The 27,288-nt window shown below is 36.4% G+C and overlaps 3 protein-coding genes across 6 annotated transcripts in view; 2 read left to right on the top strand and 1 right to left on the bottom strand.

The window, feature by feature from the left end:
• Positions 1-27,186, bottom strand: part of smog (G-protein coupled receptor 158 smog) — a 34,896-nt gene extending 7,710 nt beyond the window's left edge. For 2 of the 4 annotated variants that reach the window (XM_076136513.1, XM_076136517.1), the window contains exon 1: positions 26,580-27,180. The gene's annotated coding sequence lies outside the window, so the exon portion shown is untranslated. Of the gene's footprint in view, positions 1-22,882; positions 23,030-26,579 lie in introns of those variants that run through there. The other 2 variants (XM_076136514.1, XM_076136515.1) reach the window with 2 other exon arrangements.
• LOC142987114 (lactase/phlorizin hydrolase-like) lies at positions 841-11,636 on the top strand. The gene is made up of 12 exons (XM_076135667.1): positions 841-885; positions 988-1,130; positions 1,210-1,874; positions 1,952-2,260; positions 2,335-2,573; positions 2,758-2,911; positions 6,681-6,750; positions 9,547-9,693; positions 9,778-10,442; positions 10,710-11,018; positions 11,116-11,354; positions 11,477-11,636. The coding sequence occupies exons 1-12, from the start codon at positions 866-868 to the stop codon at positions 11,634-11,636; spliced, it is 3,120 nt and encodes a 1,039-aa protein (XP_075991782.1). The 5' UTR covers positions 841-865.
• Positions 13,275-20,862, top strand: LOC142987113 (lactase/phlorizin hydrolase-like). Its single transcript, XM_076135666.1, has 11 exons — positions 13,275-13,329; positions 13,413-13,546; positions 13,630-14,294; positions 14,384-14,701; positions 14,822-15,060; positions 15,390-15,548; positions 18,512-18,648; positions 18,728-19,392; positions 19,670-19,987; positions 20,108-20,346; positions 20,671-20,862. The coding sequence occupies exons 1-11, from the start codon at positions 13,304-13,306 to the stop codon at positions 20,828-20,830; spliced, it is 3,060 nt and encodes a 1,019-aa protein (XP_075991781.1). The 5' UTR covers positions 13,275-13,303; the 3' UTR covers positions 20,831-20,862.
• Positions 27,187-27,288: the final 102 nt, after the last annotated feature.

Raw genomic sequence — 27,288 nt, 5'->3', positions numbered from 1 at the left:
TTGTAACATTTTTTAAGTTTAGAAACATTCCAACAAATTACTGCGTTACTTATTATTTCAATAAAATAATTATAACTTTTATATGTATCTGGGCAAACGAATGACTGAAACATATACAGGGACACCCTGTATATATCCAGTTATTTGAAATTGTATGTCATAAAGGATTACGACAATTTTAAGAAACCCGTGTTAGCAGAAACTTTATAATACAGAAGCTAACACCTCCATTATACAAGGTAATATATGTAACGGCCCTTAAACGGGGGTCGGTAGAGCCCTAACAGAGATATCTGAAACTCGATTAATCCTGTTAATCTACAAGGGTATGTAATTAATAAGATTCTTAACTGATATCGAGTAACCGTCTTAACTGAAGAGGTGCGGCAGGTTTGTATGTAAAATACACATAGTAAGAGTTAGAATCGACATCTAAGTATTTCGTCTTTACTTTTGAAGCCCTAATGTGGATACATGGGTTTTGTAAATAATATAATAATGCAGTATTAATTTATAACAATATCTGTAACATTATAGTTACTTAACAACGAATTTTAAGTAATTAAATAAACCGGTATAACATGAAAAACCAGTAAGAAATGTTCAATTATAAATTAATGAAACACTAATTATAGAATTAGTATTGATGTTTGTATTTTGTATATAATATTATCAGCAGATAGTTTTTTCAATTCGTGAATGCCACACGCGTCGAATATTTACCGGTTAAAATCGATATATTTTGTCAAGCACCATTTATCTAAACTAAGATTAGATTTAAGACAAGAATCAGATGATGTAGAAGTGTTTAAATATTGCTAGGGAAACTTGTATTCAACCAGTTTGTTCACCTTATCGCGACAAGATGCTGCCAAAAGGCTGCTTGTAAGTACTTTAAAATACATTTATTTTGCAAAATGTCATACTATTTAAGCATAATAATATTATTGTTTGTATGTCATGTTAATTTAATTTGCTTGATTTCAGGTTATTACTAGTTTCATACTTGGCATTAAGTGCAAGCAAGGCTACGAAAGAGGCTCGCCATGAAGTCCGGACATTCCCCGATGGTTTCATGTTTGGTGCTTCCACAGCCAGCTATCAAATAGAAGGCGCCTGGGATGAAGACGGTAATGTATAATTAGCACTGTTATATGTATCTTTCTTTATTTTATAATACCTACTCTAAACAGTTCTTATAACTTTTAGGTAAATCCGAAAGTATTTGGGATCATATGACTCACAATGAGCCTTGCATCATTTTTGACTGTTCAAACGGAGACGTGGCCGACGATTCGTACCACCAGTACAAACGAGACGTAGAGATGATGAGGGAATTAGGACTTGATCACTATAGATTCTCGATTGCCTGGACCCGTATTCTGCCCACCAGTTTTCCTGACCAAATTAATGAGCTAGGCGTTCAATACTACGACAATTTAATTAATGAAATGTTGAAGTATAACATTCAACCGTTGGTCACTTTGTACCACTGGGACTTACCACAGAGACTGCAGGAGTTGGGTGGGTGGACTAACCCTCATATCGTAGATTGGTTTGGGGACTACGCACGTGTTGTGTTCTCACTGTATGGTGACCGAGTGAAGTTGTGGAACAGTATCAACGAACCACGAGAAGTTTGCTACCAGGGTTATGGAGCTGACACCAAAGCACCCAGAGTAAATATCAAGGGTTATGCCGACTACATGTGTACTAAGAATTTGTTGATGGCTCACGCTAGGGCTTATCATATTTACAATGACGAATTCAGACCAACTCAAGGAGGCTCTATCTTCATTTCGCTGAGTGCACAGTTTTACGAACCAGAAACAGAAAACGATGTAGTGGCTGCTGAAGAAACTTGTCAATTTGAGGTAAATGAAAGCATTACTGTACGTGAAAATAAATTTATAGACATTATTACTTTAACCACTTTACTTTATTTTTTCAGTGGGGCCAATATGCTCATCCCATATTTTCCAAGACTGGCGACTTCCCACCAATTATGAAAGAAAAAATAGCAGCTAAGAGTGCCGCTCAAGGCTTCCCGAGGTCCAGATTACCAGAGTTTACTCCTGAGGAAATTGAATACGTCCGAGGAACTTCTGATTTCTTTGGATTGAACCACTACTCCACGTATTTGACATACAGAAACGATTCAGTGATCGGACGTTATGATGTGCCTTCGTATTATGATGACTTAGGAACAATTAGTTACCAGTCTAGCGAATGGGAAGCTGGTGCATCGAGTTTCCTAAAAGTAAGTGTGATCTAAATTATGGTTTTCAAGTTTCGTATATGATAAAATATAATAATTCTGATTGTTTACTACAGGTTGTACCATGGGGATTCTACAAGTTACTGACCAAGATAAGAGAGGATTTCGACAATCCCACTGTATTCGTAACTGAAAACGGTTACTCTAGTTACGGAGGTCTAGACGATGACAACCGCATTTCATACTACAGACAATACATAAACGCCATGCTTGATGCCATTGACGAAGGCTCTTCGTTTAAAGGCTATACGGCTTGGAGTATTATGGACAACTTCGAGTGGATGAGAGGATACACGTATGTAACCGTTTAATTTAATTACGCAATTACATTTTAATAAATAACTTTTCGCTCATAGAAAGAACTCTTTTACGTAGTAGAGAACAAAAAAAGGTCACTTTTCCAAAATTATGTTATGTTTAGCACTAATTTGTTTACTTTTTCAAATCGGAATCTTTTGTGAAGTATGATATATTTGCAGTGAACGTTTCGGCCTATACGAGGTGGACTACGAGAGTCCGGAGCGTACTCGCACTCCGCGCAAGTCTGCCTTCGTCTACAAGGAGATCATTCGCTCCAGAGCTCTGGACTGGCACTACGAACCTGACACCATGGTCATGACCATCGACGAGGGACACTAACAAACACATATTTGATACAATTTTATATACAAAAATACACATTTTAAGTATGTACTGGCTTTTAACTCTTTAAATGTGTGTCATTCCTGTTCTCTCTATTTTCTATCGCTTGTTAGAGATTATTGTTCAAATTTGACCTCAACGTAGGTATAGGTCAAATTATAATAAAGCAAACTGCACGCAATATTCAGATTACGTAGCAGTAGAACGTAATGTTATATTTTTGTTGTATTCAAACCTATTTAAACCTAAACATGCGGCGAGCTTTATACTAAAAGCATAATTTAAACAAACGCATAGAGGGGATTTTGTTTTAATCCGGATTAACGAATTGTGTGCAGTACATAATCCTTTAAAAGACCTGTCAAAACACCGATTAACTACTGTGACTCTATATAAATCATAGAAAATACTACATTATTAGCTATTAGTAAATTGCGTCAACCTCAGTAGATAATGGGTCATAAAATAGCTCCTAACCAATCACAATTACATTGTGTTTCTATTAGGGAGATCCATTATCATAATAATATGTATCGCATTGCCAATGACATGTGGTGTCACGACTCACGATGTCGTGACAATCGTTACCCATCATTATTCTTATCGATACATCTTCGACAAATGGATGTTATATAATTTGATAACACGTCGAACCAAATCGGTTAAGGGCAGATTGTTGGATTAAGCAATAATTTTGATTGACAGTAAACATTACGAGGTTCTGAGATATTTCTATCATGGATTTGGTTAGAAAAGTCCGTGTGGTTTTAACTCTGACAACACGATAAATATCGGTAGAAAGAATCTTATCTACTTTAGTCTGAGTACTTGCGTGTATTTTATATTTGCTTCCAGTAGAAGTGTGAGTACTAAAGGCATAGCCATAAAAAGACACTGGGCTATCCAATTAAACCGGAATAAGAAATTAAAATCAGGTGAGAATACAGCTTTGGTTAAAAAGTAGCAGTACATTAGCAACGAATACTACAGGATTTAATTTTTACGTTGTTTAAAATTTATACACCCCTAGATTTGTGTACATATATTAGGGGTAGTAGTAAAATAAAACTTTAGTTTACCCTCCCCGGGTAACCGTAACTGTCGCGTCACTCCACACTTATGTTCCGGTCGTGTCGCAGAGTTCGAGCAAAACAACGGGAAACTGGGAATGGGGGCGCCATGTTCGTTTCATATGAATTATGAGTCGAGTGTCGCAACCATACTGTGGCAGGTTTCCGACAGTCATTGCGATCAATGCGCCGATCATCGTGTGTATCATTGTTATACTTGCGCTATGATCAATACTGACATCACCGTTATAACGACACACGAAACACGTCGAACTCACATCAATCTCAAAACCTACGGATATTTAATTGACGAAATGCTTTATTGCTCTGCTCCAATACATAAAATCGGTTTTATATTGAATGTCTACACGATTTTATGGCTTAGTATAGAGGGATGTCTAGACTATATTGATTATTTTAATAATAATCAATACATATATACATACCATATAAAAGGTCTTAGCTCTATAATATGTACTCTACGATTGTAAAAAAATAAACAAACTACAATTCTAGCCTATGCTGGGAAGAAAATACGTAGAGATTAATAAAGAAAAGCTTATAATATTGAAGAGAAAAAACATACAAAAATATTTAAGTTTAGATTAGATTGTAAAATGAATAGCAAAACGACAACGATGTAGTCAATGACATACTAGTTTCTAAATGTTAATTTTCACAGATTCAAGTAAAGGCATGTATTAGCTTATTTAATGTAGAGGTAGAGCTCCCTCTGTACATAAGGAAAAACACTGTGTCCTTCCCAGAGAATTATTAAATTCCCACGTAGAGATTTATGCCTCCATAAACAGTAAGTTATCACTGGAATGTCCACGTTGAGCTGACAATAAAAACAATATAAATTTTTGTCGTAAAACTTTTCTGGAAGCATTCTAGGGGGAGGCCTACTTATTGTGTAGCAGTTACAGGTTGTTCCGAGCTCTTGGGAAAATAATTTCAGAAAACACATTAAGATATCCATATCTTAATTTGGATAACAACCAACCCAAAAAAATACATTATTAATAGACTTGTGGAGACACAAACATGTAAGTCTATGTAAATATAGTCTCTAACTAATTATATCGTGTTATAAAATATAAGGCTTATGTTGTCTTCTGTATATTATGACTCTGTATAATATCATGGGAGCGATGTTTTCTTGCGACACCCACAAGAAGTTAACTGTGTGATTTATTGATCAAGGGGACGACACAAAATCAGCATAACAATGTAAAACTTATACAAAACACAGACAACGGCTATTATGTTTTATTTAATAGGAAGAAAAACAAATTATTATCTTTAATATCTCTATAAGCAATCCAAAGTTTCTATGTTAGTTTTTCCCCGAGGTTACTGCTGAACTTGGTCGTGATTGTCCTTTGAAAAAACTTGAAAGCAGGGAAAAGCTTAGCAAAAATAAAGTACTGAGAAGACGGCTCTATTTTACTGTAAAATAAGTATTAATGTCTTAAACGTTTAAGTAGTTGCAGATGATATTAATCACAATTTTTTTAGACCAACGCCAGACTATTACGGATTGCATAACACATATATATCCGCTTTATAAATATATAAACTGTAATCGAACTTCCGCCCGCTAAGGAATATTATATTCAAAATGAAGTGACGCCTGCAGGCGAAGGATTATAAACAAGTTTCAAGTGGCGTGTGGTTGAGCAAAAAGCGTGGGTGATATTTATGCACATAATACTTCAAGTCAAGTGCTACGTTAGTTAAGCTCCCACGTCGGAGCTTATGCACGTGTGCCATAGGACGCTTTGGGGTAGTTGACATTATTTCCAAACTAAGCATCTTAGCAGCTATGGTATGTAGAGCATTGCTTTAAATGGCATGCATATTGACGAAAAAATGTCTTGCTACGTGCAGGAAAATGTAACATAATTCATCGACAGTTTCAAGAAGGTAGCTAGACTTTTTAAATTGATTTTTGTTATTTAAAACTATATCAGTATCCTAACTGAATTGTCAAATAAGCGTGAAAACCACAGCGTCAGCCCAAACATAAAATGGTAATCAAATGAAGGACCACTTTGATCTATGAAAGCGAGTCCGATCATTGGAACATCGCTAATAACCCTTATTCTGCTAGACAGACTTTCATCTGTATTCATCTAAAAGGCACTAATAGTATTCTGGACAGAAGCCCACGCGAACTGTCACAATAACCATTAGGGTTTTCGAGACTCTAACATTTTCACAATACATATTAGATTTTCACGTAACGACTTTCAACAAATTAGTTGTTGCACAACACCGAAGGTATTTTAATTGTTAAGCTATTGTGATATCGTGTCTATGGAGTTCTCCACTGTTCAGTACTAGATGAACATGGTGAATGTCAATAAAATCTTCACAGGTCGGTTGAAGTCGTAATAAAGCTGCTGTAGTACAATACTTTTGCCGGTTCACCTGACTTAATCCCGAAGCCCTTTGTTTAAGCTCTCGACACCTACACAATGCAATAGTGGTCTATTCTAAGCTGAGATCTACAAGCGATTTGAATTTATCGATCGATCACAAAGCCTTGTCAAGTTTATACGTGGAAAACGTGTCGAAATAAGAGAACCGACATTTTTTAGTATAACAATCAATCATTTATTTTGAGAAATTCACTGCCGAGAAATAGCAAGGGTGGCACTATATATATATTCTTTCATCTATAGAACATAATCATCGACCAGCGCGAGCTGTACGAGGTGGAATGCGAGGCCAAGAAACGCTCAAATACGCGACGTAATATCGTCTCCATTTACATGGATATAATGTGCAATACAACCTTAAATAGAGGTGGTGCTAAAATGAGACAATTGCGGGGATCTACGATACGCAGCAGTTGTTTTATGTGGAAAAAGAACTTTAAGTAACCTTTGATATGTTTTCTTAGATTGGTATTTTATCTAAGAGATTTATTAAACCGGAATAATTAAGTGTCAGTCAAGATAATTCTACTATATAACTTTTTATGCTTACAGCTTATATCGATAAAATATAGAGAACTAATAATAGCGGAAAAAAATATCTGTATAAAGGTACTCGAAAAGATTTAAGTGTTAGTCTAGTGTTGTGTGCTGATACTTAACTTGATACTACTGTTTCATAATCCACATCTAAGCTTATATGCAAAGTTGAAGTTCTAAGTTTACAGCGTAATCTTCTGAAGCCTATGAAACGCGGCTCTCCTCCAAACTATTACATAGTACTAATCTACTAACAGCGTGCGTATAATTTTCCATTTTCTTGGCAATATTGAATACTTATATTAAAAGCAGGGACGATAAAATAAGGATTTCCTGTTCTTTATATTTTTATTTCAAGATAGTAAGTTCATCGCAATTTTCCCAGATTACCACAGAATTTAATTTAAAGAAGATTGCAAGCCTGGTAATTAGGTCGTCCGGTTTTAATACTTTTTGCTCATAATTCTTGCAATCGGCTTTATTTTTCTATTACAAAGTTTGGGTCGGTTAAGTGGTTACTTAGGCTCCTTCCATGTTTTATGTGGTGAGAAAGGGACTGCTAACATAATTGTAGCTTCAAAGCCCACGACCGTCGATAATTTAATAAAATACAAAAAGGCCGATTCAGTCATTCGATTTTCAATGTGATTTTTCATTGTTACTTCCGCAACGTACACTTTTGGGAAAAAGTTTTAAAAAGGAATCTGTAATGTCGAGCTTATTAAAAGTACCTACTCTGATGTTGAATCTCATTTAAAATAAAACAATGATTGAAGAGGGAAAACCCATTACTCACCCTCGGCGTGTCATCCCCTGCGGATGCGATAGAAAAATATTGCCAAACGAAACTCCTCTGTCGTCGACTGATAAATAAATCGACACTAGTGAATGCAATCCCGATCTCGCGGGATCCCGATCTCGCGAGATCCCGTGTATTTTTTCGGGATCAATCCCGAAGCATAATATGACGAGATCCCGTTCGGGATTTTTTCAGCAGCTGGCTACATTGCAATAGACTTAAGATGTCGATTAGAAGCTCGTACTATTGATACACGTTGTATTTTAAGAGGCTACTTTCAAAATGCCATGTGATTACTTTTTATTTTGATCTCCTGGAGCTACACCTACTGTTTTGATTATGTTCATGTTATTACACCTGTTAATTATGTTACGTTGTTAGTAATATTCAAAAATAAAGGCTTTTATTTTCTTTCAAATAATAATTTATTGCATTCACCACACTATCACACACATATTACATTAAACAAGCCGTTCGAATTGTATTATTTTTACTAACTAGACGGGATCCCGAAAATCTCGGGATCCCGCGGGATTGATATTTCTGATCGCGAGGGATCTCGAGTTGACGATCTCGAGTCGGGATTGCATTCCCTAATCGACACGTGTTTTACATCTGCGCTACATATTTATTTTCAATTAAATAGCTTTCCAGATAAGTTTTGAGTTGAAAGCTTGTTAGGTAATAAAAGTAAGATAACCAGATCGAATTTTGCATTAAAAAAATAGATTTGCTTTAGCCATTCCTGACATACTTTAAAGAATACACCTTGATCAAATGTCTACTATACTGACGTTTAGCGACATTGTCTTAATTACATATAATGTCATTTTTTAAGACCTCTGTTAACGGAATGACGTGAGGTGGGGTCTCTGGTGATCGGTAATCAATCAAAACAAACAAGATACGCCAATGGAAAACATTTGTGGCCAGTTAATACTTGACGAATCGAGTGGCAGATACACGAATACATCAGACCAGAGACACTCTTCATACACATGTACATATGTAGATAAGATAGATCTTAAGATATGCTTGCAAAATAATAAGATTAACTGGGGGTCTACTTCAGGATTCCGTGAAATTCACAATAGGGTTCCAATGAGTTTGATATAAAGAAACCGTGTCAAATTAATTGCCTGACGGATTTCTATTCCACTTTGATGTATCAATTACTTACCTATGCTTCTACTATAACTAATTAAATGTATAAAAATATGTTGTTAAAATCTTAAATATAAAGAATATTTAAGATTTTAACAACAGTGGAAAATACTGGGTAGTAAAATTAACTGCCTGTGTGGGTCAATGGTAGTGACCGCCTGCATCTTAGAGGTTTCGGGTTCGATTCTGATATTGATCAATGAATTGTTGGTTCATATTTAAGGATCTTAAATTTCACACCAAGAAGCATAATTAAGTACTAATTATTTTACTTACAAATCTAGAAATCAAGGTCTGCAATTCTTTAATGAAAAAATTGTTAAATGATTATTTGTTCTGACTTAGGGTTTTATTCATCTGATTTCCGGCTGACTGACAAATTTTGAAGAAATTATCTTGAAGTCGATACTCACAGTAATCTTTTCACAAGAGTGAAAGATATACATAGTACATAGTAGCAACAATAATATATAAGCCTGTGCGATAACCATATAGCTAGCACTCGTATACGAAACATGGCGATGCTACGGGACTGGGGCTTTCTGTAAGGCCATTTTATATTATTTTAAAGTTTTTTTTGCTAACTTAATTTGTAATAATATCGCTTTATTCTTTACAGTATTTTATTAGTTTGCGGCACTTTATGCGACTGCAAGGCAGCTAAGGGTCGCCATCAAGTGAGAAAATTCCCCGACGGCTTCAAATTCGGCGCAGCCACAGCGTCTTACCAAGTCGAAGGCGCCTGGGATGAGGATGGTGAGATATTTACAATAGGAATATATAAACTACAGGTGGAGTAATATCAACAATACTTATAATTCAATTATTTTAAAACTACAGGCAAATCGGAAAATATCTGGGATCGCCTAACTCACCAAGTGCCTAGTCCTATCTTTGATGGATCCACTGGAGACGTGGCCGACGATTCTTACCATCAGATCAAGAGGGACGTAGAGATGATGAGAGAGTTGGGACTTGACTTCTACAGGTTCTCGCTGTCATGGGCGCGCATACTGCCTACATCTTTCCCTGACTACATTAACGAAGCAGGAGTTCAATATTACAACAATTTGATCGATGAGATGCTTAAATACAATATTGAGCCTGTTGTCACACTGTACCATTGGGACTTACCGCAGAAACTGCAAGAGATGGGAGGATGGACCAACCCTCACATGGTTGACTGGTACTCCGACTACGCGCGTGTCGTGTTTGAATTGTTTGGTGACAGAGTAAAGAACTTCATCACAATAAACGAGCCGCGTGAAGTTTGCTATCAGGGGTACGGTGGTGGTACCATGGCTCCTCTGTACACAATCTCTGGTGTAGCTGACTACATGTGCGCTAAGTATTTGTTGTTGGCGCACGCTAAAGCATATCACATTTACGACAAGGAATTCAGGCCTACACAGGGTGGAAACATCTTCATTACTCTTAGTGCCAGCTGGTATGAACCTGAGACAGAGGCCGATGAGCAGGCTGCCGAAGATACCAGAATGTTCGAGGTGAGTGTTTTTGATTTCAAACGGAAACTCTTTTTTACCCTATAATATTCAAGCAAAATTTTAAACGTTATAACAAAGTGGTGAGATTAATATATTTATTTATCTTGTCAAAGATAAGTACTAATCGGTAATCACAATAAAGTATATAACCTTAGTTTTTAGTTTAGTTTGAATTGCATTTTTTACTCTAGATAGTCTGAAAAATATCTTCCAAAATGACTATCAATCAGTACGGTGAAAAATACCTGAACATGATATTTCTTTCAGTGGGGTCAATATGTTCACCCGATATTCTCAAAAACTGGAGACTTCCCGCCTGTCATGAAGGAAAAGATCGCAGCCAAGAGTGCCGCTCAAGGCTTCGCGAGGTCACGACTACCAGAACTTACTCCCGAGGAAATAGATTACATCCGAGGATCGTCCGATTTCATTGGAATCAATCACTATTCTACATATTTGACGTACAGAAACGCATCAGTGACTGGATATTATGACGTGCCGTCGTACTATGATGATATGGAAACCATTAGCTACCACTCTAGCGAATGGGAGGCTGGTGCTTCCTCCTTCCTCAAAGTAAGTGATTACATTATGCATACCGTCTTGTTTTGAAAGCAATTTCAAAAGCATCAAATAAATATACTTTAATATTTTATCTCTCTTTTAAAAATAGGTCGTCCCGTGGGGCTTCTACAAACTGTTGACCAAGATTAGGAAAGATTACGATAACCCTATAGTGTACATCACTGAGAACGGTTTCTCAACTACCGGAGGATTGGACGACGAAAGGCGCATTTCCTACTACAGAAATTACCTCGACGCAATGCTTGACGCCATGGACGAGGGCTCGGATGTCAGGCTGTACGCTGCCTGGAGTTTGATGGACAACTTCGAATGGATGCAAGGATATTCGTACGTAGTATAACCATATCACTATTTATCTTTTATTGTGAATTCAAACGCGACTGTTAAAATAATGGTCAAAAAGTACAAGAAATATTTTCAATCGATCTACTATTTTTTTATATTTGCAGTGAACGTTTCGGTCTATACGAGGTGGACTACGAAAGTCCGGAGCGTACTCGCACTCCGCGCAAGTCTGCCTTTGTCTACAAGGAGATCCTTCGCTCCAGAGCTCTGGACTGGCATTACGAACCTGACACCACCGTCATGACCATCGACGAGGGACACTAAATCACTACGTACCTGAATAAAGGGTCTATAATATGACTCAAATAAAAATAAATATTTAACTGTAACTATGTATATTTAATTTTTCACGATTCGTATAAAATGTTGTATGTTCTGTGTATAATACAGAAATCAAGAAACTGGTTATATTAAATGAAGGCTTCCTTCCATTCCATTCCATTAAAATGTGAAGTAATAAAAAAATGCAAGATAAAATTAAACCAATGCATCAACAAAAGATGCAATATTGCACAGAGTACTACATTATAATATTATACTCTATAAGAATACTAGTATAAATAAAGAAGAGTAAATAAAACAGCTTATTTCTAGTGACTCGGGAAAAATGTCACAAAATGGCCACTTAATAAGTTACAATATATTACGAAGTAAGCTATTTTTTTTGCTTCCTGAGCGATGTAGGGAGTAATGTACCCACCCACTCTTTAAGCCAAGTATATTTTAAATAATCAACAGTGCTTACTTCTGGCCCTCATTTGTTTTCATCAATGTAATGTAAATCTCTGTATGTAAAATTTCAATATAAACAAATTAAAGATCATCGTTGGACAACAATATCAACGAAATACGCGAATATAACATATAATTCACGTGTGCAGAAAAAATACGATCACTTATATTTTCCTTTTGTACAGTTTTCTCACATAGTCAATTATTTTGATCATTACAGTACAAAACTAATTCTATGACTGACGAAATGAAGAAGATTATTACGAGTGCGCCTTGCACAGAAAATGAATACTAAAGCAACAAAGTTATAACACGCTTATCTGAGGCGACATACTATTACATTATAGCAAATAAATACAAGCGACTATTAAAAGCTTCCTTCGTCCGAAACTCTAAAAACTATAACAGTAACGGTAGAATGAATTTAAAATGAAATAGAAACAGGAACATCTTAGACCTCGTCGATCTCTTAAAACCTCTAGAGCAGCTGTACTTCGCCTCTCTACTGATTTTACTACTGTTTTAACGACGGTCGAACCTTGAATGTCAACATCATCTAATCAAACTCAGGAACTTTATTTGATTCCCCATTTTAATGGTCGGATTTAGTAAGGTAGATACCTAAAATAGTCACGAATGGAAGAAAAGAATTTATTGTAATTACTGCTACTAATTAAATTGTATACATTTGTGTCTGTATTTTCTGCTCCTGAATTACGCTGCATGCATGTAGAACTATAAGAAAATCGAAGATTATAGAAAAATTGCAAGGGCTCCACATTAAAGTGTTCAAACTTACACATGGTAGATCATGTCAGTCTCTCTCTTTCGGACAGGAGCCCTGAGAAAGCCATGAAATAGTATTAAACAAAACAATATTATCAAGTCGGAATGAAGTGTCGGTCTATTGACGTACGACAATAATCTTTTGTACCTATTTTATATTTTATTGGACAACTCAATTTGTTTTTATTACTCTTCTTATCTTGACAAACTCAAAAGATATTCGCTGACATGCACCGAAATACGTACACATCTATATCCGAATTACCATAATATATTCATATCTCACACTTGAAATTTGCGTGTGGTAAATCTCTCTAAAGAAGATATAGTTTGTCAGATGCGATAATAAATTCTAGAAGTACATAAAAGCCGATGGATAAATATTAGAACAAGCATTTGTTTCAAAATTTACAATGCTACAGAACTGGGGACTGCTGCTGTAAGTATAGTGTAAAGCCATTTAATTATTTTAGAATCCAAATACTTTTTTTTATGAAATCGTAATTTATTTGCTATTTTCAGTGTCCTAATAGCCTGCAGTGTCTTAAGTGACTGCAAGGTGACCAATCGTCACGATGTGAGAAAGTTCCCCGACAAATTTAAATTCGGCGCAGCCACTGCGTCTTACCAGGTTGAGGGCGCTTGGGATGAGGACGGTAGGAAACATCTACATCTACACTTTACAAGTAATTGTTGTCTATAGTCTAGTAAGCGTAAGCATTTTGTATAACCTTTGCAGGTAAGACTGAAAGCATTTGGGATCATCTAACTCACCAGGTACCGAGTCCGATCAAAGATGGATCCACTGGAGATATAGCTGATGATTCCTACCATCAGATTGAGAGAGACGTAGAAATAATGAGAGAGTTAGGTCTGGATTTCTACAGATTCTCATTATCATGGCCTCGCATCATGCCTACAGCTTTCCCAGACCAAATCAATGAAGCAGGTGTTCAATATTACAATAACTTGATCGACGAGATGCTCAAGTATAATATTCAACCAATGGTCACGTTGTATCACTGGGATCTCCCGCAAAAACTGCAGGAAATGGGAGGTTGGACCAACCCTCATATTGTAGATTGGTACGCTGATTATGCGCGCGTTGTTTTTGGCCTCTTTGGAGATAGAGTAAAGAACTTTATAACCATCAATGAACCACGAGAAATCTGCTACCATGGACTCGAATCTGGAATGCTCGCGCCGGCTTTCAAAATTGAGGGTATAGCACACTACATGTGCACTAAATATCTACTTCTGGCACATGCTAAAGCGTATCATATTTATGACAAAGAGTTCAGACCAACTCAAGGGGGCAACATCTTCATTACTTTGAGCGCTCGCTGGCATGAACCTGACTCTGAAGCCCACGAGCTAGCAGCGCATGAGACAAGATTGTTCGAGGTGATTAACATTTATTATTTGGGAGGCATAAAATACACACATAGTTAGAAATGTTATTTTAATGCAGAGCTTTTTATGTTTATTTTCAGTGGGGACAGTACGCACATCCTATTTTCTCAGAAACAGGAGATTTTCCCCAAATTATGAAAGACCGAATTGCTGCCAAGAGCGCTGAACAAGGATTCTTCAGATCTAGACTTCCCGAGTTTACTCCCGAAGAAGTAGAATTCGTGAAAGGAACCTCCGACTTCTTCGGACTGAACCATTATTCCACTAGTTTGGTGTACAGAAACGAGACCGCAGTTGGATACCATGCCTCACCTTCCTACTACGATGATATTGAGGTCGTACTGTATGACAAACCAGAATGGGTTATTTCAATAGCGGGTGCTACTACCATGACTAAGGTAATTTAATAATAGTGAAATCAATTCTATTGGTAAAATCAACTGGTTATGAATAATTTTGTGGCATAACACATAAAATATGAAATGATAATGATCACTTTTGTGCTTTCTCGGCTTCAGAGCGTCCCTTGGGGTTTCTACAAGTTGCTGACCAATATAAGGGAGACGTACAACAACCCGACCGTGTATATCTGTGAGAACGGGTTCGCGACACACGGAGGCTTGGACGACTACGACCGAGTCGACTATTACAGGACGTACCTGGACGCGATGCTTGATGCTATCGACGAAGGTTCTGATATCGCCGCTTACACTGCATGGAGTCTCATGGATAACTTCGAGTGGGGGCAAGGATACACGTAAGTGTGATTATTTAATGATACATGACTAGCTCCCGATCATAAAGAGACAATGACTGAATGTATCCTTTAATTTGTAGTGCAAAAGAGTCCTTTGCGGATGGGATCTTGTCAAACCAATTATAAAGTCAATATTTATTAACATTCACATACCTACGTCGTTAAGTGTTTCAGTGGATAATCAATCAATGTGCGTTTATAATTTATTGGATCGTTACTACAGCTACAAGTAAAATTGCTGCGTATAATTATTGCGTTTCTCTTTTACCGCGGTGTCGCGGTTTTGATAGCTATTTTCTAATATGTAGTATTTCACTTGTTACAAATAGACAACGGTTTGGATTATACGAGGTGGACTACGAGGACCCCGCCCGGACCCGCACGCCTCGCAAGTCAGCTTACGTTTACAAGGAGATCGTCCGCAGCAGAGCTCTGGACTTCCACTACGAGCCTGACACAACACTCATGACTATCGATGAAGGACATTAGAGGGAGAAACTATCGACTCGCAAACATACATATAAACAAAATTTCGACAACAGATTAATATTATTAAATATTTTTATAATTTTCAGTTTCTGTTTTTGTGTATATCCTTAAAAGAATACTTTCCATGAACACTCGTATAAATATAATTATATTATAAGACTGATCGCCGTCATCGATCCTAGATTGCTAAGTTATTCCTAGATTATTAAGTTAATGCTTCGGATTAATATACAAAGTGAAAATTGGAAAATTGTAATGCGTCATGGAGGGAAACTACTTTAAATAAACACATTTTTGTTTTAAATTAGATTTTCGATAAATCATTATTGAAAAATACCAAAATATAAAATATAAGAATGGTTAATAAGGTAAATTACAAAGTCAATGGACTAGGCTCGGTCAATGATAAAGGTAAAGTTGTAAGTACTCTAAGTACAAATATTGTATCTTTTATCCAGAGAAGATCCTCAAATTTAATAATTCCAAATGAAATGTTATATATGCATCCAAGTTTTTTATTGGATAAAACGATAATTTTATTATATCTTACACTAGCTGACCAGCACAACTTCACTTGCGTCACATAAGCGAGAATGGATCATTATTATCCCCGTTTTTTAAACATTTTTCGTTGCTACTCCGCTCCTAATGTTTGTAGCGTAATGTTATAAAGCCTTTCTCACTAAACAGGCTATCCAACAGAAAAATAAATTTTCAATTCGCACTAGCCGTTCCTGAGATTAGCGCGTTCCAACAAACAAACAAACTCTACAATTTATATGATATATATTACTATAGATTAGTCTTTCAGGTAGGGTTCTAAAATTTTAAGAATCCATCTTTGATCACAGATAGGAATTATGACAACACGTTGAGTTTGTTAGAGGTATTTCTGAAGATATGAGATATAATGTTAGTTTCGCAGCTTTGAAACCTAATAAAGGCCCTATCGATTGATACAATAAAATAGTTAAAGTCGTGTCGTGTTATTCATATTTGTGAGTTTGCTTAAAAACTAACTAATTACTACTAACTAAGCTATTTAGCTTATTTATTTGATGCATTTTTCCATCGACCTAATTGAGGTATCTTGAATATAAGTGGTTTTCCTTCATGATTTATTATTTATTTCTTCCACGCTGTATAAATTTATTTATTTATTTAAAATGGTGTGATGTACTTATTTTATATATCAACATATATTATGCTTTAGTTTTTGACAAGGAACAATAGAATAAATAACAACAAACTGTGACGATTTTCTTTTAATTAGCGAAAAGTCAATCCAAAACTGAAAAAAAATCACTTTCCTATTTATTATAATACGTAGTTTCATGAAAGTAACAGACGTCTTTCCCACAGATTTTTTCCCTGAACTAGTTTGGTCGCTCGTATTATTTGGTAACATTTCCTATGTTTCTGGGCGTTCGAGCCTCGTCCTGAAGGTGACATTCATGGCTTAAAGAGGATAAGCGTGACATGTACTATGAGTATTGATCTCTATCTATAGTGATGTGCACTAAAGACAAGCTTTATCAACTTCCTGTTGTCAGTGCTCTTCTCTCGTGTGACGCTCACCTATATTTTTACCTATTGTATTATGCTGCGTACATCTTAGTAAATTAAAGTTTTTGTGAAATTGCAAGAACCTCATATCTGAAGTCCTGCAAGCAATTGTTAAAGATGTACTAAGTTTACTACTTAGTCTTGGCGAGTATCTGTTTTTTAAGACAACTCCTGCACTAAGAATTACGAGTACTCTCGACACTCTCGTGTCGCGGAGACTTTGACAATCAACGGACACAAAATACAATCAGACCCGAAACAATAATTTGTAGATTGCACAAATAATTGATCCATTTGGGAATCGAACCTCCCGACGCCACTGCACCACGAAGGCGAAGAAAGTTATCAGAAGTATTGTGAATGATGTAAGTCAATAGCACTGTACCGTAAATAGAGGTAGTATTTTTTCAGTACAATAGTACCGATAAAATAAACAATATTATCACGTATCGGACTAATCACTGACTTCGCCTGCATTAACTTTTGAAAAAAAAACAAAGCCTTAGTTTGTCCCCGGTTTAACTATCACATGCAATGATCAAATGAGCGAGATTTCAGTTTAAAATTTTATAATTTTTACAACAAATCGTGCGATTCCGTATTAAGATACGGTTAGTTAAGTAAGTGTAAAATTAAAAATAATTAAACTTCTTGGAAGATTTTTGAAAACAGATCACATTGTTGACTATAAAACCCACTTCTACGCGTCGACAGATACAACTGTAGACATCATAATATTATGCGGATGTTGTGCGCATCCGCATTTCATGTGAAGACGGAAAATGGTAAAGTAAAACGTACTTTTCATAAATATACCCTATGTAACTTGATGACAGGTTTCTAAATCCGTCCTATATTTTCGGAGCCAAATTATTACAAACAAACAAAAATCCTTTATAATTCTTATATTGAAATCTCTTTTTTTTCTACTAACCTAAACCTAACCTAACCATCTTATCTTGTAAAACTCAAAAAATATTCCGTAACATGCACCGGAATACGTTAACACCTGTTTCTGAATTCTAAGAATAGGTAGGTATTGATAGATATCCCGCACTTGAATATCGCGTGTGATTAATCCCTCCAAATACGATATAGTTTGTCAGATGCGATAATGAAACTCTAGGATAACATAAAAGCCGATGGGAAAATTTTATAACAAGCATTTGTTGTTAAATTAACAATGCAACCGAACTGGGGACTATTGCTGTAAGTGTAATTTAAAACTATTTCATAATTTTACAATTCAAATTTAAAATATCCCTTATTTGAAACAGACACATTTCTTTTCGATCGTTTTCGAAAAGCTGGTTAAAAAAAACTCACGGCTTACTCTTTTTGACTCCCAATATATGTATTTCTTAAAATTTTAGCATATGTTATTTACTTCTTACAGTGTGTTGATAGCCTGCAGTGTCTTAAGTGACTGCAAGGTGGCCAACAATCGTCACGACGTGAGAAAGTTCCCCGACAAATTTAAATTCGGCGCAGCCACTGCGTCTTACCAGGTTGAGGGCGCTTGGGATGAGGATGGTAAGAAACATCTACATCTACACTTTACAAGTAATTGTTCTCTGTAGTCTATAGTAAGCATTTTATATAATCTTTGCAGGTAAGTCTGAAAGCATTTGGGATCATCTAACTCACCAGGTACCGAGTCCGATCAAAGATGGATCCACAGGAGATATAGCTGATGATTCCTACCATCAGATAGAGAGAGACGTAGAAATAATGAGAGAGTTAGGTCTCGATTTCTATAGATTCTCATTATCGTGGACGCGCATCATGCCTACAGCTTTCCCAGACCAAATCAATGAAGCAGGTGTTCAATATTACAATAACTTGATCGACGAGATGCTCAAGTATAATATTCAACCAATGGTCACGTTGTACCACTGGGATCTCCCGCAAAAATTGCAGGAAATGGGAGGATGGACCAACCCTCATATTGTAGATTGGTACGCTGATTATGCGCGCGTTGTTTTTGGCCTCTTTGGAGATAGAGTAAAGAACTTTATAACTATTAACGAGCCTCGCGAAATATGTTATTTTGGGCATGAGTCTGGAGACCTCGCACCAGCTATCAAAATACAAGGTATAGCACACTACATGTGCACTAAATACGTGCTTCTAGCACACGCCAAAGCGTATCATATTTATGACAAAGAGTTCAGACCAACTCAAGGGGGCAACATCTTCATCACTCTGAGCGCAGCCTGGTATGAACCTGACTCTGAAGATCATGAGCAAGCAGCTTATGAAGCAACGATGTTTGAAGTGAGTAGCAGTCGAGAGTAATATTTACTGTCCCGTGACGCTTCTTGCGTATATTCGTCGTGCTGTATTTGTTCGATCTCCCATTTTATTTAAATGTAGTTAAAGTACTCAATTGTTTCCTCAATCAATTCAATTAAAACCGTTAATAATCATTGCATTCTTAAACGATTTTATTTACCTGGTTCTAATAAGCTGTATGAAGTAACATCTAGCTTATAAACTACCTCCGAGCCAATTTAATAAAGGTCGAACTACAATTTTTTATGTTTATTTTCAGTGGGGACAGTACGCACATCCTATTTTCTCAGAAACTGGAGATTTTCCCCAAATTATGAAAGAACGAATTGCTGCCAAGAGCGCTGAACAAGGATTCTTCAGATCTAGACTTCCCGAGTTTACTCCCGAAGAAGTAGAATTCGTGAAAGGGACTTCCGATTTCTTTGGACTGAACCATTATTCCACTAGTTTGGTGTACAGAAACGAGACCGCAGTGGGATACCATGCCTCACCTTCCTACTTCGATGATATTGAAGTCTTATTTTATAGCAAACCAGAATGGGTTACTTCAATAGCGGGTGCTACCACCATGACTACGGTAATTTAATTATAGTTATATGAGTTCTGCTGAGAAATTCAACTTGTTATAAATAATTCTGTAACATAACGCATATAATATTAAATGAAAATGATCATTTTCGTGCTTTCTCGGCTTCAGAGCGTCCCTTGGGGTTTCTACAAGTTGCTGACCAATATAAGGGAGACGTACAACAACCCGACCGTGTATATCTGTGAGAACGGGTTCGCTACACACGGAGGCTTGGACGACTACGACCGAGTCGACTACTACAGGACGTACCTGGACGCGATGCTTGATGCTATCGACGAAGGTTCTGATATCGCCGCTTACACTGCATGGAGTCTCATGGATAACTTCGAGTGGGCGCAAGGATATACGTAAGTATGATACGTTAATGGTACATGACTAGCGCCCGATCATAAAGGCATACTGACTGAGTGTATCCTTTGATCTCGAGTGCAAAAGAGTCCCTTGGGGTCCCATGGGGTCTTGTCAAAGCGACTATAAAGTCCATATTTATATACATCTACGTATCTACATCGTTAAGAGTTTCAGTGGATAATAAATCAATGTGCGTTCATAATTTATTGGATCGTTACTGCAGCTATAAGTAAAATTGCGTATAATTATTGCGTTTCACTTTTACCACGATGTCGCGGTTTTGATTTTCTAATATGTAGTATTTCACTTGTTACAAATAGACAACGGTTTGGACTATACGAGGTGGACTACGAGGACCCCGCCCGGACCCGCACGCCGCGCAAGTCAGCTTACGTTTACAAGGAGATCGTCCGCAGCAGAGCTCTGGACTTCCACTACGAGCCTGACACAACAGTCATGACTATCGATGAAGGACATTAGAGGGAAAAACCATTGACTCGCAAACATTTGAAATCGACTACAACAAAATACATTTTTAATTTTTTATTTCATTTTGTTTTTAGTGTATTCACGAAAATAATATTTTGTATAAATACTCGCAACAATATGATATGTATAAGAATGAACGCCATCATCGATCGCTGATTACAAAGTTAATCCGCTACAATTGATAACTGTAGCAGGATGCTCTGAAGCGCTTGAGAATAATAGGTCTATATACTGCTTTAAAACAGTGTGTACGAAATAACATTACATCAATCATATCAGCTTTAGTTCTTGAAGAAAACTAAAAAGGAAAGACTAGGTAGGTACTCTAAAGAGAATCTAAATTTCCTCGAGAATTGGACCATTGCCTGTAAGTTTATAAATGCAATATTGTGATAGAACGATGTCAGTAGAAATAAAAATCTTGAATTTTATGAAGTCAAAGAAGGAAAAAAGATTTTAAGTCAAAATTAAATCTATAAACAAAATAGGCTTAAAAAAACAGTTCCAGCGTAAAAACATAAAATGAAAATTGTGAATGATTATCGTGTCACTAAAATCTCATCTCATCTTTTACTAGAATGAAGTTCTCGGTCGTCGCGCTCCGGGAAACGGAGGAAATGTGGCAAATACGGAAATCATCCTATCGCGATCGAGAATTTGCATTTGTCCCGGCATAACTCGGCATAAGCGAACCGACAGCACTGTACAGATGTATCAGAAACTTTTTAATATTAAGCGAAAACCTTTTTCCTTGGTAATTTTTTGATAAAAGGTTTTAATAATACTACATTACACTATAAGAGATGATACGTAATATGTAGTACAGTAATGTCTTTTCTAATGTTCGTACGATGCAGAGTCGCAATGTTGTTCCATTATGTAGTGTAATGAATATTAAGAAAAGTAAAAAAAAATCTGTTTAATGATATTGGTTAAGAGCGATCCACAAACATTATCATATATTATTATTTTTGAAATATTGGTGGACACTTGATTATAATTAGGTACTCTAATTTTTAGAGGTAAAATAATATCCTACAACAATAAATAATAAAAATTGTTCATAAAATATTTATGAATAAATAGGCAGTAGGTATGTTATGAATATTCTGTATAGTGAGTGAAATCAATGACACTAGTCGTCCGTTATTGTCGGTAAGATGGTTTTCTTTCAGCGGCTACCTGAGCCGGCGGTCCGTCGTAAGCTGACCTGTCCGTCCCTCACTATCCTGTTATACGTAGTTCCATGAAGCCAACAAAAGGGTTTCCCAATGAATTTTCGGAGATCTTGTTTGATCGCTCGTGTGATTTTGTGGCATTTCCAATCTTTCTCGGCGTTCGAACCTCGTCCCTAAGGTGACTATAGGTATCTTTACCGACATTTTATTTTGTACGAAACCAGTGTTACTAAAGATTTTGAGATATTATCCGCCCAACCTTATTTTCATTTATAAAGAAGTAGTAACAAGTTCCTTTATAAAATAGACTATAACTCAGCGATTTCCGGTGAGAGCAATATTGTAGAGCAGACTCTATGATTCAATATAACAAGTGATTAAGTAAAAAGCAAATATGATCGCACAACACGCTTACAGATCATTCAAGCAGAACCAATAATAGCGTAGGAACTGCGGTATAACTCAATAAATACAGATACGCGTAATGATAGCTGTACAATACTGTAGATTCTCTACACAACAATAACGTTTGAAACAAACTTTTTATTTTTAGTTTACAAAATTGATAGGTAGGTTGTTTAAATATTTAACATAACAATCTAATTGCCTTGTTAACGTTGTAGCGTAAGTACTCAGTTTTCCTAATTCATAGGTACGCAAACATAAATATAGGAATCTTGTAACTAGGTATACAAAATATAGGAAAATCATACAAATTACAAAGTTTAGTGAATAAAAAAAAATCCTTATTTTACACAGATCAATATAGCAATAAACCTGCTTCAAAACAACACCGAAATATTCTATAAGTTACTAAAGCAATAAAACTGTATAGTGTATGAAATAGTACCTACGTACTACCTACCTAAGTCTTAAATGCTCACCGCAACGGCGGCGGGAGCACACAGCTGATTGCACTTTTCCAGAGCGCTCGAGCACTTTTTATACACTACACTGATACCGTTCCCTTTTTTTAAAACACATTTTCTTTTTCCACGCTCAATTTTTACATGACAGACTCGATTAACCCTTCTACAAGCCTATTCTCACGCAGACAATGCAGAACATAGTAGGATACTCTCATTGTCCTCATTATTTACACAATCCTCGTATAAACATGAATCAGACATTTCTAACTGCTGAGACTGAACTGCATAGGTACTTAATGTTCTAAGTGACCATGATATCATGAAAAACATAAGTTAATTTTCATATTTCTCTCTCGGGTGAATGATATTTTGTTAATAGTAATTTGGTAAGTAGTAGGTATTGTAAAGTGACATTTAGGCGATGTGACCAATCTTCCATCAACTTGAAGGAACAGAGCCGCTCATTATCCTTCCTCTCCATAATGAATAAAGGGCTGAAAGCTCTGCAGACCACTTATATCGAGGGCGTCTTGTTAATTCCTTAAAAAAACTCGAGTGTCACCACCATTGTTCAGAAAGTGGTTCACCAATACAATACGAAACAAAAAGTGTCCAATCACTACTTACTGGATATTCGGAAAATGTAGATTTTTATTGTAAAAATACAACTAAGTACATTCCATAAGCTTTTACCAAAATTTATAGGTTTGTGAGCAAGTTTAAAAAAATAATAAACAGGTACAGATTTTCCTTAACATTTGTTTGTGTTGGAATGTAATACAAGGACAGTTACATACGCTCATTAATTCTTCCAATGATAGTAAAGTATCGATGTATAATTTATGTCGCGGAACAATCCTTGGCCGGCTGCCAATAGCTTCTGAAGGGGAGTTGTGTATTCACGGCATGCAAACAATCAACTTGTCGGATAACACATGTAAACACCTATATCACAATAATTATTATATTATACACTAAATAGTCAAATATCGGAAACTAAATTTGTTATCCCTCTTCTCAAACTGCCGATATTATCGTACGACCTCGATAAACTGAACGCATCGGTTTATCTCCTAAAATTAATATCTGGGTTACACGTCTATCTCATATTTTCTACAAGTTTTGAGTTTGTTTACATTCCACAATTCCGGGTAGCTAGTTCATTTTCGTAGTTGTTGTTAAAGATCAATCATAACCTACTATTATGTTAAACTTTCAAACATTTTTAACCAACAAAACAGTGGCAATTTTCTAAATATATAGTATTCAGCGAAATATATAAGGATTTACGGTGAACGCTGAGCCTTGCATTCTTGACACATATGTAGCCACCTGGACAGCGTAGAGCTATATTTTTATATGCAATCGTAAATTACCCGTTCTGAACAACACATCGCTGCGATCAGTTGCCGCAAGCGTACAACTGCGGTTTGTTTACATTATAAACCTTATATATTTGAAACATCAAAGAGAACGCATTCATATTCATATCGGTTGAAAACGTGGTAAACGACGCGTTTATGAGCCGATCGATCAGGTGATCAAATGCAATATCTTCAGTATTCAAACCTGGAGCAATTAAACGTATGTATATGACAGAAAATTGCTGACTGATTGATTTATATTATGTCTTGATAGCGATGTTAAATCAAGTCTTATAATAAACATCAGTATGTTTAGATGCTGTTGCTGGTGTAAAAGAGCACACGTCGAAGCTCTAACATCATTTGATTGTACCTGGTAAGCAAAGGCTTTTGAACGAAAACTGTGACTACTAAAAGTGAAGTTTGCGCTAGTTAGCAGGTTATACAGCTTTGAAGTCAAAGAGCACCTTTAATCACAAGGGAATTGTAAGGAGGTGCACACTTGTGCACTTCTAGCTTGGAGGGACTTCAAAGCTAATTTTGACTTTGTAGTCTCATACGAAGTAATACTGCATTATTTTCTTCTTTAAATCTTCCTCTACAGTTTTCTTCCGAATTTCCTTTTATGATCGTTAAATTCTAATACTTACATTATAGTTTAGTCAATGACTTTAATTTTTTTGTATCCTGACCACGCTAGAAACGCTGCGAGTTTCATGTCCAACATCATGTAGGATTCTAGGTAATCGTAAAACAAATAGGGACCTACAAGGCTATAAAACAAAACGTCCAGCAACAGCTAGAAGCTCTCTCCTCGCTTATACTACCAACTAAAAGGTCACACATGAAATTGTGACCGAAGCAATCGGTCATGATGCCGCACTAACTAAATGACTTGGAGAAATCGCTAATGCGAAATTAATCATATCCAATTTAGTCGTCATATGAACTGTTTTGAATTCAGATATCCGCAATTACGTACACAAGTACAAACAAAACAAATTGATTTAATTGATGTAATGAACTGTGATGAATTATGTAGTACGTCTAGAAATCGTCTTCTATAAAAACAATAATAATAAAATTAGTAAGATCGACGTAGTTACAGAAGAGGAAACCATTCAAAATTTAATTGAGCTGCTCATTCCGATGGCTTCTTTCCTCAATTATATTTATTAGTGCCAATGTAGAGACCTAGTTATGTGAGATATCTATTGTATTCCTGTTAAGATTGACACAAATATTCCTTCAATGTCATTGCTGCCGACGTTATTTTAACCGCTTTTAGGTATCAATGACAACTCTTTGTTTTTTATTTTAAGAAAATGTCAGTATTAAGATATTCCTTCCCGTATACATATAAAATCAGTGTGGGTAATATAGTGTGGCCGTCGACATCGTTTTCAATCACCTTTAGAAACTTATTTCCCCAAGACAAACTAGATAGGCGGCAAGTCTATTCACTGTCCAGTCGAGCGGACACTGTATAATGGTATGCCTATTTATAATAGCTTCAGAGGCTCAGAACCATTCAGTGGACATGGAGGACACCAGCATCGCTCCATTTAACATACGCGCATGCTTCACATAACCAAGGCTGATAGCTAAGACACCTGCTGCTAAACGGGGTCGAGAACAATAACCCATAATAATTAATAACAACCTAAGGTACTGCCACACGCTACTGTTTGTAACTGCATTCCCCTTTACGGCATAACATAAACAAACATCAATCACTTGCTAAACATTTAGTAATTATTGTTTAATTTTTACATAGAGTAGTTGTAACAAGTGTTTAATTTTAGAGATTCTCATAACGATCGACATCATACATTATCTAACCTACTTAGACATTTTAAATTAAAATTTAAATGCGCAGAATGTTTATCTTTTTGTTGCCAGAGATATCTACTTTCAGAGGTTACCATCGTTTTGTATTTCGATCGAACATCAGCGACAGAAAATCTGTAGTAAAGAATAAGTTAAAGTACCCAAATCTATTTATATTGACAACGATGGTACATATACGTACTGTAATACAATATGCATGTGCGGCTACTATTATTGAATTGCCAATATTTGTCGCCCCTAACTCGATAATGGATCTCATTCGGCCGGGCGAGCGGTGTCAGGACATACAAGCCAGATTCACGGCTCTCTTGGGCACTGAAATTATCCACTCTGACTAGGGTTTTTGTCGAAACATTTTATTATTCATTCGTCACATTAATTTAAATGGAGTTTCACCCCAAACGACATTTAAAGATTTTCGTACGAAAAAGGAACCATTTTCACGTCTAAGATACTTAATAAAAAATGGCATGCTCACCTTAAGTAATCCCAAAGATACTAATTCGCCAACCATTATAAGATTTCTTCATTTATTTACGAATACACAACACAGTTTATAATAGATTTGTGCACTTGTTATTCATGTAACGATATATATTTATTATTTTTCATAACGGTTTCATAATTATTCACAACAATAACACTGATTTATTATTATTACCTTTCTCGGAGATGGATAATATGACTAGTATTATTTAACATTTATTGAATCACTTATACACTTTTTTGTGCGTGTAATTAATAATCACATGAAAGCAGATGTCCAGCTACGTTTCATGATTTTTGGAAGATGTATGTAAACGAATGAAATTCGGTAATATCTGTAACATAATCAATGAACGATACGAAATGAAAGTGAACCTGGACGATAAACACCGTAACCGAATCAGAATATCGTCGTGATAGTGATTTATATTTTCAATGAAATTGACGGTTTATTCGGTGTTGAGAGGCGAGTGTTTGCGCGCGCCCTGGAATCGACCGGGCGTCCCGCCGCGCCACTGAGGCATCTCGCGAGGCTCCCGGCCGTGCCGCGCGGGTGTCGCGCGCATGCGTACCGCGCGCCGCCCACGCCTGCCTCCGCCGCCACACTGCCACCGCTACATTACTCGCTCACACACGGACAACATGCGTACCTGCGCTATACGTATAGCAATAAGCAGCGTACGCGCTGTTATCGCCGTCGC

The sequence above is a fragment of the Anticarsia gemmatalis genome, chromosome 3 (assembly GCF_050436995.1).
Source record: "Anticarsia gemmatalis isolate Benzon Research Colony breed Stoneville strain chromosome 3, ilAntGemm2 primary, whole genome shotgun sequence".
Classification (NCBI taxonomy): domain Eukaryota; kingdom Metazoa; phylum Arthropoda; class Insecta; order Lepidoptera; family Erebidae; genus Anticarsia; species Anticarsia gemmatalis.
This window is presented reverse-complemented; position numbering and strand designations above follow the sequence as displayed.

Bases quoted from the DNA above. Each gene is read 5' to 3' on its own strand.
- LOC142987113 (XM_076135666.1), top strand. From the start codon at position 13,304: ATGCTACAGAACTGGGGACTGCTGCT. The intron at 14,295-14,383 runs GTGATTAACATT...GTTTATTTTCAG, and splicing joins ATGAGACAAGATTGTTCGAG to TGGGGACAGTACGCACATCC. The intron at 15,061-15,389 runs GTAAGTGTGATT...TGTTACAAATAG, and splicing joins GAGTGGGGGCAAGGATACAC to ACAACGGTTTGGATTATACG.
- LOC142987114 (XM_076135667.1), top strand. From the start codon at position 866: ATGCTGCCAAAAGGCTGCTT. The intron at 1,875-1,951 runs GTAAATGAAAGC...TTATTTTTTCAG, and splicing joins AAGAAACTTGTCAATTTGAG to TGGGGCCAATATGCTCATCC. The intron at 11,019-11,115 runs GTAAGTGATTAC...TTTTAAAAATAG, and splicing joins GTGCTTCCTCCTTCCTCAAA to GTCGTCCCGTGGGGCTTCTA.